Consider the following 17,557-nt stretch of genomic DNA (forward strand, 5'->3'; position numbering starts at 1 on the left):
TCGATTTCGGAAGCCTTAGGGTGCGATGGTCAAACCTGAAAGCCAAATAAATTAACTAGAAACTGCTATCCAACTGGCATCCAACCAAGGTGATAATCTCTATCAAAACCCCATTATTTAGTCCCAAAACCATCTACTAATCAAACAAGCCTACCTTTTTTTTACCTTCCGATCCGATCCGTGCCGTGAACGTCTTATTATTCTTTTTATTTTTAAATTCCTGCGGATAAGAAGAACCCAGGTAGGAAGGGGTGCACAGTGTTGCATCACACGGCACTCAAGTCAGTCTGACCTGACCTATTTGCTGTTCTCTTTTTGGAGACCACCTCAAAATTTGATTCTTCTGATGCTCCTCAGAAACATACAACTGTGGCACACCCTTATCCCGCCAGTAGTTGCTAATGAATGATCAAAGTATCGGCTGGCAAAGACTATCGGTTACTGTCACCTGCTTCCAAGTCCACACACATTTCAACGGTGTAACGGTAGATACGAGAGTCCAGAACGAAACAAGGAGTGAACCTTTTTGCATTTTCTTTTTTTCTTGTAATTTTGCAGGTCTACATCTAACAGACATCGAAACTCTTTCCTCTACCTCATCCTCCATCTGCTTCTTTCACTGTACATATTTTTCTTGTTTTTCCTTAACAAAGGAAAAGTGAAAAAGATATTGTAATATTATGAAGACCTCGAGATCAACAAGTCGACCTTCTTTTTCTTTGTTGGATATGTTCGACAAGTGTTCTTCCCTTCGTCCATTGATTCCTTGGGATAAATGATACGTTATTCGATCTTTGTCAGTCCGATGCGATTGATATCGGTGTCGCGGACGCTCTCTGCATGCCGCACCTCATGGTGCTCCAGACCCGCCATGTAGCACTTCACCTCCTCGCAGATCATCTCTTGCATGACCGCCAGGACCTCCGCGCTTAAAGGGAAAGGCTCCGGCCGCCGCTCCTCCTCGGCGGAAGCTGCGGAGGCCGTGGTGGAGCACCGCTGCGGCTTCGGCCACGGGGTGTGATCAGAGATCGGCAGCAGTTGGAGCGGGTTCTGGTGGTTGTTGTTGTCGGTGCTTCTCTGGTGATGTGGCTCGGAGGTGTCCATGTGAGCTGTTCCGGGGAGGGGGAGGGGGAGGGAGAGGGTGAGGGAGGTTACTGGATCCTCGTAGATGATGAGGGGAGTGGTGGTGTCGGTGATAGCAGCTGTGATTTGTTTCATCTGATGGGATTGGTGAGGGGAAGAGGATGGAGGCATGACGGCGCCGGTTACAGTAACCGGGTGGCTGTGATGGCCAGAATCGCTGAGATCAGAGCCCGACGGGCTTCCAGGGTTCGAGCACATCCCTGTTCTGCCCGACAAGAGCACAGACCCGTCGCTGCTGGCCCTTTTGAGCGGCCTCGCCGCCTCCTCATGATCGATCTCCGCGCCCGCCTTGACCGCCATGATGGTGTTGTAGTAGTGCTGGAACCCGCCGTCACCGAACAGCGGCGTGTACTTGCGCTTGAGGGTGGAGTTCCAGTGGTTCTTGATGGCGTTGTCGGTGCGGCCGGAGAGGAGGCGGGCGATGGTCGCCCACTTGTTGCCGAAGCGGCGGTGGGCTCGGATGATGATTTCGTCCTCTTCCGCTGTGAAAGGCCGGTGCTCCACTTGCGGGGACAGCTGATTGCACCACCGCAGCCGGCACGACTTGCCGGACCGCCCCGGGATGGACTTGCTTATAAGCGACCAATTCCGGGGCCCATGCCGCTGCACCAGCCGCTGCAGCGCCGCGTCCTCATCCGGGCTCCACGGCCCCTTTATCCCATCGACGTCTTTGCTGCTGCTGCTGCTCCCGGTTGCCGCCATCATGGAATCGACAACCTTCCCCCACATAATTCGACCGATCGGTCAGAGAGAGAGAGAGAGAGAGGACGAAGGAGAGGGCTTCGCGGTGTAGCGGGGTTTATAGAGGGCAGAGGCACAGGGGTTGGTGACTGGCTGCCGTCGGTCGGCGTGACTGGGCTAGCAGGGCGTTTAGTTGTGCGCGCCCGTCCGCTTCCTTCCAGTTCAGGCGGCTTGGCTGGGATACAGCTGGCGGTTAACACGCGTCGTCCGCTCGCCGCTCCCGTTATTTTCCTCTCTTTTCCTGATCGACGAGGTGGGCCGACGCCCACACCCACGGCATTCGGAGGAGTGTGACGGCTGCTTCCAATAACGTCATGGGTATTTGGAAGGAGAAAAGATGGGGCGTGCGGGAAGTGGTATGAAGGTCTTGCTTCGCGTTTGGTGCGTCCCGCCGTCTTCGAGCTAAAGCAATTTTGTTATGTATAAAGAAAGGATGGTTTTGGGTCGGTCGCTTTAGTTCACTATCAATTAATTAAATAGTAGTTTGTCGTCGTATTAGTATTGGCTTTTTCGTACTTCGTCGCAGCCGCTGTGATTGGAAGAGGTGGGGGGGGGGGGGGGGGTGGGGGCGGGTGGGGGGCTCCTCCTTGTCTCTTTGACTCCCATCCCACGGCCCGCGCTCGATTACTTTTCCTACACGTTTCCGTGAGCTTGTAACTGTCTAAATGAGTCAAGTCTTATACGAGTGGGGAGGCGGGATTCCTTTTTCTCCTTGTGAAAGGACTTCAATTTTCTCTGTTTTCCGTCCTTGAGTCGTTTAGGTAACAGTCATAACTACCCCCAGTCAAGTGTTGCGAGGCTGGGGAAGAAACGAACAAAAGAGGGATTATTCGAAATTTGGGGGAATCGTGTGTCTTCGGCATGCATTGGTTACGCGTCGCCAGCTGTCCTTCACCCAGGGACCCCTTTGTCTCCTCGCTGGTCTTAACTATCTCGCGCGTTACGAAGCAAGACCGAGAACGAAGGGAGCGGCTGGAGCAGCACGTGCCCGTTCAGCTTCGGATGGCGTCGCACACGTGTAGATCGAGCATGTCTCCCGTCACAGGCGCCACCAGCCAGCCAGATGACTTGGCCCGTGCGAGAGGAGATGCCAAATTTTGCTTTCGCTCGCGAGACACGCTTCAGCCTAAACGGTGATGGGAGCACATGGACGTCGGCAAACACATTCTTCTTCTTATGCAAACAAACCGAAGGCAACCAAGTCAACCGTCACACAAGAATAATACGTGCAACCTCGTAGTGCCTCTTCCCCACCCCAGTAGTTGTTACCTTGACACCTATATCATCATCATCATCATCATAAATAAATAAATAAATAAATAATTTTTAATTTAACAGTATATAAAAGATGATAAATTATTAATTATTTTTCGATATTTTTAAAAAATAAATTTTTGAAAAAAAAAGTTATATCTTTTGAGAAATCTTCGCAAAGTATTATAACTTTAAAAAAAATTATAAATTTTTTTTTATAAATAATCATTTTGCCCAGCTCAAATCCATCTCTATCGATCTCCCCTCTTTTTTCCTCTGTCTTCACTTTTAGCTCTCATTTGATCCATCGCCTCTGCTCTTGTACAATAAACGATATAATAATTCTATTAGACCGTCTCTACACGTGAGGGATGTTGTCATCGTGCTTCATTCTTCCTCACGTGAGGGTGATGAGAGTCTCATTTTTTTCTTACATAAGGGTGAGGCAAGTACGATGGACTCTACAAGGTAATAACAAATTGTATGAAAATAAGGATAAATTGATTTTTTTTCATATGATAAGGGTGCACAAAAAGATAATTTTTCTTTTTTAAAGAATGAGTAAGGAGACCTAAGGTCAAATTCCAAACGACATATTCATGTCTCTTTTGTTTGCCCAATTGGAGACTCCGGCACTGTGTGGGACACCGTCAGAGAAATCAACACTATCGATTGTTATCGTCAGAGTTGCATGATTCGTTACCACATCGTTGTCACATGGGGAGGTGCGAGGGCTCCCCCTTTTGCCTGCACTCGGCGAGCGAGCAACCTTCGAAAGAATAATACCTATATTGGAATCTATCACTAGCTTGCCGATTACATGTTCGACGTATGGTCCGTTCCATCAACCCCACCTATCGTAGACTTCCTTGTTCTTTGGGTTGATTTCCATTATAGTTAAGCAAGTTATGTGGGTTGAGCCCGAGTCAATATCGTTTCCATGGCGCCTAACCTCGAGCTACGTGGTTGAGCCCGAATCAAGATATCTTCGCCCACCTGATTGATTCAGTAATCAAAGTTTCTATCTTTGTTTCGGTGATGAAAATTGATTTTCATAATCTAGTAGTCGTCTATTTAATTTTTGCACGTTATTTCTCTGCCTGATGTATGTATGTATAGCCTCTCATGATAACAAGGAAATACTTATAGTTCATAGTCAGATTTACAGTTTTTTCCTATAAAAGCATGTCACTAACACCTTCTCTGAAGTCCTACATCTAGGAAAAGGAAACCTGTGAAACTCTATGATGAACAGAGAGAGAATTTGAAGCATCATATGATGTTTGAGCTATGCAGTTCTAAATACTAGAGAATGATCCATTGCACCATTGCATGAGGCTTCCAAACGAGTGTAGTCCTAATTGGAAGCATAAATTGTATAATATGTTATTTATGTTTTGTCATTGACTTCGATTGGTGATGAGACCAGTTGTTGGTGATGAAATGATCAATTTGTCAGATCATAGATGATTTGTTCCTGGGTTGAAAGATTCCAGGATAGGAGGGAAAATGAAGTTTCTGTGAGAGTTCACAGTGTTCTCGTAAGTCGGCTGTTTTGGACATCATTCGGGTTGGCTATTTTTGCTTGCTTGACTAAGCATAGCCACACTCCACATCCAGACTGAAGGCACCTATTTTTTGTTATTCTCTTGGTGGTGGAAAATGACCATTTATTTTCGGTGCTCATGTCTCTGCAATTCATAGTTTCACCCATATTTCAGGATCCATCCATGTGTGACAACCAAATACTGATGTTTAAGTTCAACATATTGGAGAAAATTGTTGAAGAATAAAATAATTAGTGAAGGGCATTACTGATGTAAAATGGTTTAACTTCTTATGTGCACTGCATATGATGAGCATGTGGGCCATGTTGTTGTTCCCTATACACAAATTGCAATGCCCAGCATGGTTATACTTTTGTCATAGGTAGAGAGAGAGAGAGAGAGAGAGGATAGTTATCAAGGAAGGGTCAGCAAGAGGATTAGGATTTTGCAGCCAGACATCAATCACCCCATGGAGCCCACTGACTCCCAAATAACATGTATAGAAACTTAAAGCTGACAGTCTCTCTCTTGTTAAATAAATATCTGGCCACAGTTTAACTCTCTCTGTGACCTACCTACCAAATTAGTTGCTGGATGTACAACAACAGTAGGAGGAGGAGGAGGAGTTTGTTCAGCCTACAACTCGAGCTCTTTCATTCTCAAACTCAAAACCAAATAGATCAGACCCCGTGTTTTCAAAGGGCAGTCAGGGGTTGGTGAGACCTTTGCAACATTTCAATCAAGTATTCCTGCTCGGGCAAACGCTTGAGCCAAATCGAGTCGACTTTAAGCTTGGGTTTGATTGCACGAGTAAATTGGTTCGATCGAACCAAATAATATGACTTACCCTAACGCCCCAACCCCACCCACTGCTCGCGTCCGATTCGGTGAAAGATACTACAAGTGAAACTATATCACTCCGTCTGTTACTATACCTCTGTTTGCTTCGTCCATCACCTACCTTCGTCTGCATCCTCCGTCTGCCACGACACACAGCTTCATCCGCCACCCTCTCTCTCTAGTTTTGTTCGGTTTCTATTTTCCTCCATGTTTGTCGGTTACTTCTTTATCTTCTTCTTAGATCTCTCTTTCACATTTTATAAGTAGTAATACTTTCAACTTCTTGTTGTACCCTATTGAGGTGGAGTTAGAATTCGAGAGTTGAAAGTTGGGGCCAACATCGCATCGATACGAAAACATGCTTAGAACATAACAATCGTTAAAAAACACTGCTTAGCAGTTAGGACTGCATCTCAAATTTCACTCCTTTTGAAAACATTGCTTAATTTAATAGTTTATATGATTTCAATTTAATATATCTATTTTTTTATTTTTATGATTTATATTATCAATCGTAATATTCGAGAGAGCATCTTGTTTCGCTCGTCTTTCGGAATCTTGACATCATCTACTACTTTCAAAAATATTGATGGGAGCCTAATGAATTATAGACTAGACTGTTACTTTTTATTAAAAAAAAAAGGCTAAGCAGTTAAATTATGCAGATAAAAAAAATTTAAAGTTACTCGAGGAAGGAGGGACAGTCGTAACGCATGATTTCTTCCCGGTGTCGGTATTACTATCTGAATTTTCTGGGCTGTGATGGTATGTATTGCGGCGCCGTCTTATGATGTCAATTACTCTATTTATTTTTTTTTTCATTTTTATCAGGATTTAGGCATGACTATCTAACTTTTGAGTTGTTGTCTCTTGAAATATTTGATGCAGTTCTTCCGTTGTCGGTCAAAACAACCTTCTTTTTGTATCCAATTGGATTCGGGGATCATAGTAAGTTCTTATGATGTCTCTTCTTTTAGTTCGTCATCTTTGTAAGTCATTCCTTTTCCGTCTTTTTCATGGCCATTGAATCTGTATGAAGTGATGATTCTCACTGGCTTCAATCCTTCCTGCTGGATATATTTATTATGAGCGTATAGTTCAGCTAGAACTCTGTGACTGAGAGTCGCAATCGATGAATGTGCTCCGTGTCCATTCGAACGAATAGCTTGGTAGACCTCTCGTTAAATGTCAAGCAAAGAGGTAGAAAATTGATGGTCCTCGGAGATTCAGTTGTCCAGATACACAGCAGAGAGAGAGAGAGAGAGAGAGATAGAGAGAGAGAGAGAGAAACGCGATCCATACTTGGCAGCGGCGAATCAACAACGCGTGGTGGAAGACAAAGAAGAGAAGAGATGATACTGATTACAATTGCATGCCGGGAATGAGATCACCGGTTGTTTCCCTCGGGGTGCGGGTACAGAGGAGACGTTGCCCGAAAAAGGCCGGTTTATTCCGCCGCCAGCTTCATCGTCTGCGACGGGCGAGGGGATGTCGAACGACGTGGACGGTCAAACTTGGTTCTTCTCTCTTGCTTTCGCGAAGGGAGGGAGCGCGTTTGTAGGATGGCGGTTTCAGGTTCGAGGACAAGTGCTTCGCCAAGATATGTGTAAGAGAGAGACAGAGGGAGAGGGAGAGAGCGAGAGAGATTTAAGCTCGTCCATTACTTTTTCTTCCTCCCCCACAACAAAAAAGCAACGAATAAATTCATGAACATGCCTTCTTTTGCAAGTAGGATCGGTCTTCCATTCATTCTCTTTCTTCTCCGTTCTTATAGTTTGCAGGTTTCCTGAGCGCCAGGAAACCTTCCTTTGATTTGGGGGACCGCATAAAACATAGTTGCTAATCTGCGAGGTTGGTTTTCGTGACCAATTTGATTGCCATCTCTCTATCAACGAAGAAATCATCTGAGCATTGGTTCTGGAATAAATTTGTTCTGTTTCTGGTTCCAGGATTCGTTCTAGGAATCGGGGGGAATGAGGCTAAATGTGTTTCTGCTGATCTTGCTTCTTCATGGGGCCGCAGCTGTGAAGCCTCCTGCAAAGTGGCAGACCTTGAGCGGTATGATTTCAACCCTGTGTGTATGATTGCTCTCTGTTCTGTCATCTTCTTCGATGTAGGGTTTTGATAGGCGACAATCTAAGCTTCCAAGACGTGATAGGTACTGCTTTTGTTGCTTGTCCAAGAACAAAATTGAAAAAGAAGAAAAATATACAGCTTTATTATACAAACAATTTAGAATTTATACAGTTTGAACCCGTAATGACCTTAAATTGCATTTCCACGAGCATACACACACCATGTGGCGAAACAAATTAGCTTTTCAATAAAATGATATTATGACATGCCTGTGGAAGGTTTAAAATTTGTTTATAAAAATTAGAGTAACTTTCTTCTGACTCCTGAAACAAAACGTCCAGACTGGCTATTATTCATTTGTATCTCAGTTTGTTGTGTATGATGAGATATTGTGATGATAACATTTTTGCTCTTAACATTTCAAGTTTTTTTTCCCCACAACACATAAAGATTTGATTTTTTATTCATGTCCTAATTTACTAATATCATCTTGTGTTATTTCATTTTTTGGTAAATTATCTCTTATATTAAATTAAATAATGATTTTAGACATCTTTTTTTATAGGTGAGGCTCCTGTGGTTGTAGCGCGAGGTGGCTTTTCTGGGATCTTCCCCGAGTCTAGCCAATATGCATACCAGATTGCAGAGTCTACAAGTTTGAAAAATGTGGTTCTACTTTGTGATCTTCAATTAACAAAAGATGGAGGTGGTATCTGCCAGTCAGATTTGAGACTTGATAATTCGACAACTATTTCATCTGTCTTCCCTAAAGGGCAGAAAACTTATTCTGTAAACGGACAGCCTCTTACTGGATGGTTTTCAGTTGATTTCACTTCAGACCAAATATACAACAATGTCTCATGTGAGTATACCAGTTTCTGTAGTTTCAGTGGTTTTTATAGTGTCTATTTAACTGGCAGTAGTGACAAGGAAGAAATATACAACAATTTTTGGTTGATTTTCATGTGGTTGTGACCTCTTGAGGTGAAGTGTCTTAATCTCAAGGAGTAAATTTAGATATCAACAAAGTGGCTTTAGAAGCATGAGGCAGACATAATTCTTACATCGAAGGAAACTTGTTGTCCCTTTTGTGAGAATATTTTTGAATCAATCATCATATATTAAGTTTGCATAGTATACCAAAAACTAGGCTATGAAAGTGTTCCTTAAGAGCCAAGGTGAGTTGTGCCCCAATCCATGTAGGAAATTCATACTTCATGCATCTGATATTATATTATATGTAACATACAAGGGCACTCAATTACATTACTACCTCCATTGTTCACTGTATCTCTGGTGCAAACTTATTGATTTACGGGAGTTAGCTCTATTCTTGTGGATTACAATGAATTTCTTCATTCATGTGGATTCTTATAAACAAGACATGTATGTATAGAATTACATAGTACTCATGGTTTTGCTTCATACTGTGTGAACTGATTTGTGATCATTCATTCATGTAATGACTAGTTCCTTGACCTTCTTAGGATATCTGAATTATCTAATTTCTTCTTTCTTCACTTTTTTTGTTTTGAAGTGATTCAAAATATTTTTACTCGACCAAGTGTCTTTGATGGGAGTTTACCAATATCCATGGTGGAAGATGTCACTGGGCTTCACCCTTATCAGTTTTGGATAAATGTGCAGGTAAGGATCAAAGTCCTAGTTAATGTGGATATTAACACCTACCTTGCCCTCAATTAATAACCTTGATGGTTCTCTGTCTGAAACCTTCAAGCTTAGACTATATGGCATAAGAAAGTAGCTGCTAATTTGATAAGTCCATGAGGCTTGTAAACCTGTTTCCTTCTTAGAAGTTCACATTAAAGTGTCCCATGTCTGTTTCTAGCAAGATGATATTTGATAATTATCCAAAAATTTGATACTGCTATTGACTTAATACTTTCTTTTAAATTTTTTGCAGTACAGCATCTTTTTTAAAGAACACAAACAGGATGTAGCAACCTACATTACAACAGCATCAGAACAGATGGTTATTGACTATATCTCTTCTCCAGAAATAGCATTCCTGAAGAGTCTGAGTGGGAAGCTTAGAAGTGGCAAGACAAAGCTCATATTCCGATTCTTAGAAGTGGATGATGTGGAACCTTCCGCTAAACAAACATATAAAGCTCTCCTAAATGATCTTTCCACTATCAAGTCATTTGCTTCTGGGATTCTTGTTCCCAAAAGCTACATCTGGCCCGTTAACAAAGATCAATATCTAGAGCCCCATACTTCTTTGGTCACAGATGCTCACAACCTGGGCCTAGAAGTTTATGCATCCAATTTTGCAAATGACATGCCTGCAAGTTACAACTATAGCTTTGATCCGACTGCAGAGTACCTGCAGTTTATTGACAACTCAAATTTCTCTGTTGATGGTGTGCTTACGGATTTTCCTTCGACAGCATCAGAAGCTGTGGGTAGGCATATATTTCTTATCTGCCAATATATTTTAAATCTTTAATGTCATTATCCAAAACTATAGCTATAGAACTTATTATTTAAATGTTTTATGTATAAACAAAGTTAACAAACAATTTTTTTCCTTATATATGGTCATTATGTATGTTTAAGATCCAGTTTCTATTGTTTATAAATAATGCTTATTTTAAATAATTGGAGGCAAAAAGGAAAAGCACTGTCAAATTTATGTTATAATACTGGAATGAACCTGAAATAACAAATTAAATGTCTTAATATAAGTACAGACTTAGAAAGAATTACTACTAAGTTTTTGAAAATCAATTTTATTTTTTCAACTAATAGAACCTTGACTAGTTGATAACTTACTTTACTGCAATGACAAATAACTTTGTTTTTCTGAAGTGTTATTATGTGAATATCTAAAATTCTTCAACTAAACAGAATAATGATATTTACATCATGAAACCTTTTAAATTATTTTGTTCTGAAGTTTACTATCTATATTTATTTATGCCTTTTGTTTGAGCAGCTTGTTTGGCACACAACAAGAACAACACGCTGCCCACTGAAGGTAAATTTAATTATTTTGATGTTAGTCCATTGTTGTAGAATTCTAAATGCTTTTGGTTGCTAGTGATGCTTGGATGCTTGCTTTATACTTCTTCATATTTTGATGCAGGAAGACCGCTAATTATAACACACAATGGTGCCAGTGGGGTCTTTGCGGGGTGCACTGATCTTGCCTATCAACAAGCAGCAGAAGATGGTGCTGACATACTTGACTGTTCAGTGCAGATGTCAAAGGATGGAGTAGTCTTCTGTTTGGATTCAGCTGATCTTATGGGTCACACAACAGCAATAAAAACGTTTATGCCCCGAGCAACAGTAGTGCCTGAGATACAAAAAGAAAATGGAATCTTTTCATTTGACCTCACATGGAGTGAGATTCAGAGCTTGAAGCGTAAGGAATTTACATTGTTGACTTTATGTTTGCCGATGACATTGAAGTGTAAAGGATTTATGTATATAATCAAGTCATTAGTTGGCACTATTTTTGCACTTACCGGTGACCTAATCTTTGATGAAGTAGCTACTAATTCATCCCTTATGTTGAAGATCTTTCTTAGTATCCTAAATGCTAACATGCTTAACTTTCCAAAATAGTGATCTTAGTAGTGTCGATTTCTTTTTCATCTGGGAAGTGTCTCGAACTTTTTTCTTTTCAGTAATGTTCTAATACCTTTGCTAGTTTACTAATTCTCTAGACCTGTATAACCTTTGAAACTTGTTATTTGCTTATGTTCTCTGTGGACTGATTTTGTTGCTATGGAGTAGTAATAACATAGCTTATCGATCTCATGTTTTTGTTATGTCTTCCAGCGGAGTTGACAACCCCATTGTCTCAGTCTGGCTTGGCAAGAAATCCAGCAGCCAAAAATCAGGGCAAGTTCATGACACTGACTGACTTCTTGGAGTTTGCAAAAAAGAGCACAGTCGCTGGAGTTTTGATCAACATAGAGGTATACATGAATCAGCTATAAATAATTTCTCAGCGGCATATCTGTTGAACATGATATTAGCATTTTTTCAGTTGGAAAAGGACACCAATTTGCTCCATTTATACTTGAACTTGGAATTTAATTTGTCATCAAGATTTTCTTGAGATTTGTTTTCTTTTGGATTTTCATTAGCATGTGCTCATGTTTAAGCCTGAATCTGGTGAATAAGTTCAAGACCATAAAAAGTGAAGTGTTTATGTAGGGTGCTAGCTTAGCCTAGTTGGTAAAAACTTTAACAGTTTATCACAAGATCCTAAGTAAATAAATGAACCCAAACTGTTCTGATGATGAACACGACTAGTACTTGTCTTTTTGTTTTCTATTGCATAGCTTTCCTTCAACATTTGCATCAGATGGTTCATTGTCCTAAAGATACAATCAATATCAAACTTTTATCTGCTAGATTTAAACAGGGATGGAGCTTTGTGCATGACACACATATATACATATTTACATGCCTGCATATGTCAAGGGATCAAGTGAAACCACTGTTAGTTGATTATCCAGTGTACAAATTTACACCTTTCAAGGCACCTATGCAATCAATGCCACTTATTATGCAGAATGCTGGTTACCTCGCTTCAAAGAAAGGTCTTGGGATCGTAGAAGCAGTCTCCACCGCATTGACAAATGCCAGTTACGACAAACTACCAAAAAAGCAAGTGTTAATCCAGTCTGATGATACGGCAGTCCTCTCTGCATTCAAGAAAAATTCTGGCTACAAACGAGTACTCTATGTTAAGGAGACAATAAGTGATGCTCCAAAGCCAACCGTTGATGAGATCAAACACTCTGCAGATGCAGTTAACCTTCCTAGATCATCTATTGTTGCTGACTCAGGCTTCTTCGTCTCTGCCTTCACTGGCGTGGTTGATAAGATGCATGCAGCAAACATATCTGTTTATGTTTCGGTCCTGAGGAACGAGTTCTTGGCAATAGCATTTGATTACTTCTCGGACCCCATGGTTGAGCTCGCTACCTATGTTGCAGGTGTTCAAGTTGATGGTGTTGTGACCGAGTTTCCAGCAACTCTGGCCGCATACTTGAGTGAGTATCAAACTTATACATGTTTTAGCTTATTTTAAAAATCTGATTTCGCTAAATTGGATTGATCTCCATAAGAACATCTAATTTTGCTGTGATTCTTTTGTGTTTGTTGCTTAGTTTTTAATACCGGTCAGAGTGATACATATTAATCAATATTTATGGGTCCGACCAAAGATCAAAACTGGACCTCACCAGTCAGTATTTAAATTTCAATGCCAATTGGTGCAGGTCAGAATACTGCTTAGCGTGCCAGTATTTTATCAATCTAATAATTTTTCAGAGCTGGTATGAGATCAACATTTAAAGCCTTGGTTTGACTAAGGTTTTTCAGTGCATATGATCTACTATTACTATGTTGATAAATTATGTTTGTTTGTGTCTTTAAAGACACTGTTATCAAAGTATACTCGATCTTGAAATTTCATCATTGTCTTAGCAATTAACTCTTGGTACCTGAGGTGTAACAATGTGAGATTAAAATTGAATCTTTTGTAGGGAGCCCATGCTCTAACATGAATGCCAAATTGCCCTACTCCATCTTACCGGTTGAGCCTGGTAGTCTCCTCTCACTGGTTTCGCCTGAAGCATTGCCTCCAGCCGAAGCCCCTGCGCCTGTTCTTGCGGTCGCCGACATCCAAGATCCACCACTGCCGCCGGTTGCAGATCTTTCTGACAAGGCATCAGTCACCGCTGCACCCCAGACTTCGCCACCACGGAGTGGACAGTCAGCGATCTCCGTGAACGCAGCTCTTTCTCTTTTGATAGTGATGCTCAGCTTCGTTCAGCTGAGGTTTCTCTGATATGGTGCCTTCATCTGATTCAACTTGTGAATGTTGGCTGTGTGTTCTCGAATCGATTGGATTACTAATAAGAACAGCATTTATTCTCCTGTTTTCTGTGACATGAAGATGTTATCAATGGTGATTGAGATCTCATGAGCTGGTGGATAATGTTTGCATAGCTTTGTTAGTATATAGACATGGAGGAGGCTGAGAGTCCAAGTTCTATTAGTTATGTTAGTATCGGGGTCGGTACTAAGAGTGGGGGGGGGGGGGGGGGGGGGGGGGGGGGGTGGGGGGGTGCAGCAGTAAAATCATCGTTGCGATCGTTCGTAAATGAATTGAAGGCAGTAAGCACTTAAAGAGGTTTGCAATAAGGTAATAGCAAGAATAAAATGCAAACCAGAGAATACAACAGTTTTGAAGTGGTTCGGTCAATGTGACCTATATCCACTTTCGGCTTCATTCTCCGACGAGGTCACCGGCGTCCACTAGAGGCTTTTCTTCAATAGGCGAAGGCCAATAACCTTTTACACCACTCTTCTCTTTTTTACGGGTTTAGGAGATAACCCTTATAAGCACTCACTCTCCTCTCTAAATAGAATTCTAACACTTAGACTAGGGGAGGATTCTCACAAGAGATTTCTACAGCGATTTTTTACTTTTAAACTCTCTATGCTTGTGTGCTTTAATCAGGGATGAGAGGGATATTTATAGGCTTCAAGTTGATTCAAACTTGGAGCCTAAAACTTTCCCATCCTGGGTTCCCCGGGCATGGGCGGTACCACCGCCCAGATTAGCAGTACCATTGCTTGGCACCATGCCAAGGGTGGTATAACCGCCCAGACTAGCAGTACCACCGCCTGACATAATCTTAAAGACTGTGCTACGACGGTGAGACTTCTTAGGGCACTGTTTGGGTCTCTTATTGGGCCCAAAACAGTTCTTACATGGGCATACCTGACCCCTAATTGGGTTGGCCCAAATCCAAATCTAAGACATAATCTAAGCTAAATAAGTTCGTAAGTCTATTAGTGCAGCAGTAAAATCATCTTCAAAAACTTCGTTGCGATAAAAACCATTTACGTTGAAAATCGATCTCGGAAATATCTTAACTTGAAGCACGTTCGTAAATGAATTGAAGGCAGTAAGCACTTAAAGATGTTTGCAGTAAGGTAATAGCAAGAATAAAATGCAAACCAGAGAATACGACAGTTTTAGAGTGGTTCGGTCAATGTGACCTATATCCACTTTCGGCTTCCTTCTCCGACAAGGTCACCGGCGTCCACTAGAGGCCTTTCTTCAATAGGCGAAGGCCAATAACCTTTTACACCCCTCTTCTCTTTTTTACAGGTTTAGGAGATAACCCTTATAAGCACTCACTCTCCTCTCTAAATAGAATTCTAACACTTAGACTAGGGGAGGATTCTCACAAGAGATTTCTACAGTGATTTTTTACTTTTAAACTCTCTATGCTTGTGTGCTTTAATCAGGGATGAGAGGGATATTTATAGGCTTCAAGTTGATTCAAACTTGGAGCCTAAAACTTTCCCATCTCGGGTTCCCCGGGCACGGGCGGTACCACCGCGTAGTGTCAGTGTTTGACACTGACACTGCCCTGGGCGGTACCACCATCTGGGGGGCAGTGCTGGGTGGTACCACCGCCCAGATTAGCAGTACCATTGCTTGGCATCCTGCCAAGGGTGGTATAATCGCCCAGACTAACAGTACCACCGCCTGACATAATCTCAAAGACTGTGCTACGACGGTGAGACTTCTTAGGGCACTGTTTGGGTCTCTTATTAGGCCCAAAACAGTTCTTACATGGGCCTACCTGACCCCTAATTGGGTTGGCCCAAATCCAAATCTAAGACATAATCTAAGCTAAATAAGTTCGTAAGTCTATTCTTTTGGCGAGCTTCCGGCGATGTTTCGCCGGACTCCCGGCAAGCTCCTGGACTTCACGACGAGCTTCTTGTTGAGTTCCGACGAGCTTCTCTGGCAAGCTCCAAGACTTCTCGACTGGTTCCGCTAGAACTTCCGACGAACATCCGGACTTTCGATGAACTCTCGAACTCCCAATGACGAAGTAGCGTCTTTGACTCCGAGACTTCATTTTGCTTCATGCCTTGCTATCATAGTTAATCCTACACATGTAAAACATACTTCGATCTAGACAATTAATACTAAGCAATAATCATGTTGTCCAGTATGTCATTGGTCTTTCGACGCTTTGTCCGATTCTTCAACGCATCGTTTTCTCTTGCAACATATTGCCCAATCGGCCAGTTGACTCCGCAACTTTGATATCCTTGGTGCAATATCCGCTCTTCTTGGGTCGATGCCCGAATCCATGGCCCGAAGCCTTCTGTCGATACGTCGACCGATCCACCGGCTCGACGTCCAATCTTTTGACATGTTTTCTCCCTACATAACATGATTCTTCCTGCTTTAATTGTCTCATCCTCATTGAAGCATCCTACGTCACTCAAAACATAGATTAAAACATAAACACATATCGATTGGTTTCATCATCAAAATCCGAGATTCAAAAGCTTATAAGCTCGCTGCATAGAACAATCCAAGGTGAAGGCGTTTACGCAAAACAGAGATTTGAAGAATCTTTTTCCCCACCATTAGTTTGTAAAAATGGGATCATACTGTCACGCCCCTCCAAAATATCGACAATATTTAAAATTTTCATCACAACTAACCCAGGATCCAAACACACATTTGAGGTCACTAAGAAAACATTCAGATCAAAATTTCACCTCTATAGTCTACAAATTCATCACCCTGTGCAGTTCATAAACATACCACATATCACTCGATAATTCATATAATTTGAACTCAACTCATCAAAATAATAACCACACATAAATTCACAAGTGGGGAAGTCTATGCAGTCACCAAATCAACGATTACCATAAGTTCATATCATTACATGAATTTAACTTAACATTCCAAAATCCTATACATGAGGGATCCTTTAACTTACACAAAATCCACAGGTTTAGATTCATCGTCACATTTCATTAGATGTAGAGTAGCTTATACAACAAACACATATATGCTAACAAAGATCTGCCCAAAATCTTCTAAACTTTCCACTGCCTCAGCCCAATCTTAACATTTAAGCAAGCGATACGCTATCCTGAAAAATTTATCAACAAACGGGGTGAGCATAAAGAGCTCAGCAAGTGACTAACATATCCATATCAAAATAGTACAATTTCCAAAGAGATACAGTTTCAAAATACAAGGCAGAATATACGATTTCGTAGACATAATATCATTAGGAGCAGAAACACAATTGTCCTTTCAATCTTACATATTTGGTTCCTGACAGATGGGGCATAGAGTGATTGGAGCATATCAGAAACAAAAGAAACATATCGGAGCTTATCAATGGCATATAAAATGTTCCGAAGCATATCAATGACATATGGAACATTTCGAAGCAAAATCATCAGTGAATGAAGCATTTCAGAGCATATCAAAAACAAATATCGTACAGAAGCTCAAACGTCGTCCTTGACGTTGCAATCATATCATTCTTATCCAGAGCATAAACAAAAACAACTCACCAAAACTCTGGATGTCATATCAAACATATAGAAGGTGTAGTGGGATCTCAGTCAGAATGTGATTCATCCATTTCTGAATGACCACCTAACAAAAGTCTCCCACGTCTGGGAGCTCCATCCACCCACGTCTAGGTGAAGTCAGAGGGGGCCGACAGAGCATCGCAGGCTCTAAGTGTTAGGATCGAGAGCACTAAGAGGGGGGGGGGGGTGAATTAGTGCAGCGGAAATCTTTTTGCGATTAAAAACAAAAGCTGCGTTCGTTCGATAAAAATCAGTTTTGAAGCAAAAGCCGACTCTAAGATAACTTATGATTAAGTGCAGTTTACGTCTAAACATAGTTTACGTCTAAACACAATTTACGTTTAAATGCAGTTTGCGTCTAAACGCAGTTTTACGTCTAAACGTAAATTTACGTCTAAACGCAGATTTACGTCTAAACGCAGATTTACGTCCAAACTCAGTTTACGTCTAAAACGCAGTTTTACGTCTAAACGCAGATTTACGTCTAAACGCAGATTTACGTCTAAACTCAGATTTACGTCTAAACTCAGATT

The 17,557-nt window shown here is 41.5% G+C and overlaps 2 protein-coding genes across 2 annotated transcripts; one reads left to right on the forward strand and one right to left on the reverse strand.

The window, feature by feature from the left end:
• Positions 1–502: 502 nt before the first annotated feature.
• On the reverse strand, positions 503–2,325 carry LOC135617334 (transcription factor MYB44-like). The gene has a single exon (XM_065117429.1). The coding sequence runs from the start codon at positions 1,870–1,872 to the stop codon at positions 784–786; it is 1,089 nt and encodes a 362-aa protein (XP_064973501.1). The 5' UTR covers positions 1,873–2,325; the 3' UTR covers positions 503–783.
• A 4,913-nt stretch (positions 2,326–7,238) lies between these two features.
• Positions 7,239–13,572, forward strand: LOC135616156 (glycerophosphodiester phosphodiesterase GDPDL6-like). The gene is made up of 10 exons (XM_065115343.1): positions 7,239–7,376; positions 7,475–7,583; positions 8,167–8,463; positions 9,139–9,248; positions 9,526–10,027; positions 10,561–10,602; positions 10,711–10,992; positions 11,412–11,551; positions 12,154–12,637; positions 13,133–13,572. The coding sequence occupies exons 2-10, from the start codon at positions 7,499–7,501 to the stop codon at positions 13,435–13,437; spliced, it is 2,247 nt and encodes a 748-aa protein (XP_064971415.1). The 5' UTR covers positions 7,239–7,376; positions 7,475–7,498; the 3' UTR covers positions 13,438–13,572.
• Positions 13,573–17,557: the final 3,985 nt, after the last annotated feature.

Source organism: Musa acuminata, chromosome BXJ2-7, assembly GCF_036884655.1.
Source record: "Musa acuminata AAA Group cultivar baxijiao chromosome BXJ2-7, Cavendish_Baxijiao_AAA, whole genome shotgun sequence".
In the NCBI taxonomy this organism is placed as follows: Eukaryota; Viridiplantae; Streptophyta; class Magnoliopsida; order Zingiberales; family Musaceae; genus Musa; species Musa acuminata.

Bases quoted from the DNA above. Each gene is read 5' to 3' on its own strand.
- LOC135617334 (XM_065117429.1), bottom strand. From the start codon at position 1,872: ATGTGGGGGAAGGTTGTCGATTCCATGATGGCGGCAACCGGGAGCAGC.
- LOC135616156 (XM_065115343.1), top strand. From the start codon at position 7,499: ATGAGGCTAAATGTGTTTCTGCTGATCTTGCTTCTTCATGGGGCCGCA. The intron at 7,584-8,166 runs GTATGATTTCAA...CTTTTTTTATAG, and splicing joins AAAGTGGCAGACCTTGAGCG to GTGAGGCTCCTGTGGTTGTA. The intron at 12,638-13,132 runs GTGAGTATCAAA...AATCTTTTGTAG, and splicing joins AACTCTGGCCGCATACTTGA to GGAGCCCATGCTCTAACATG.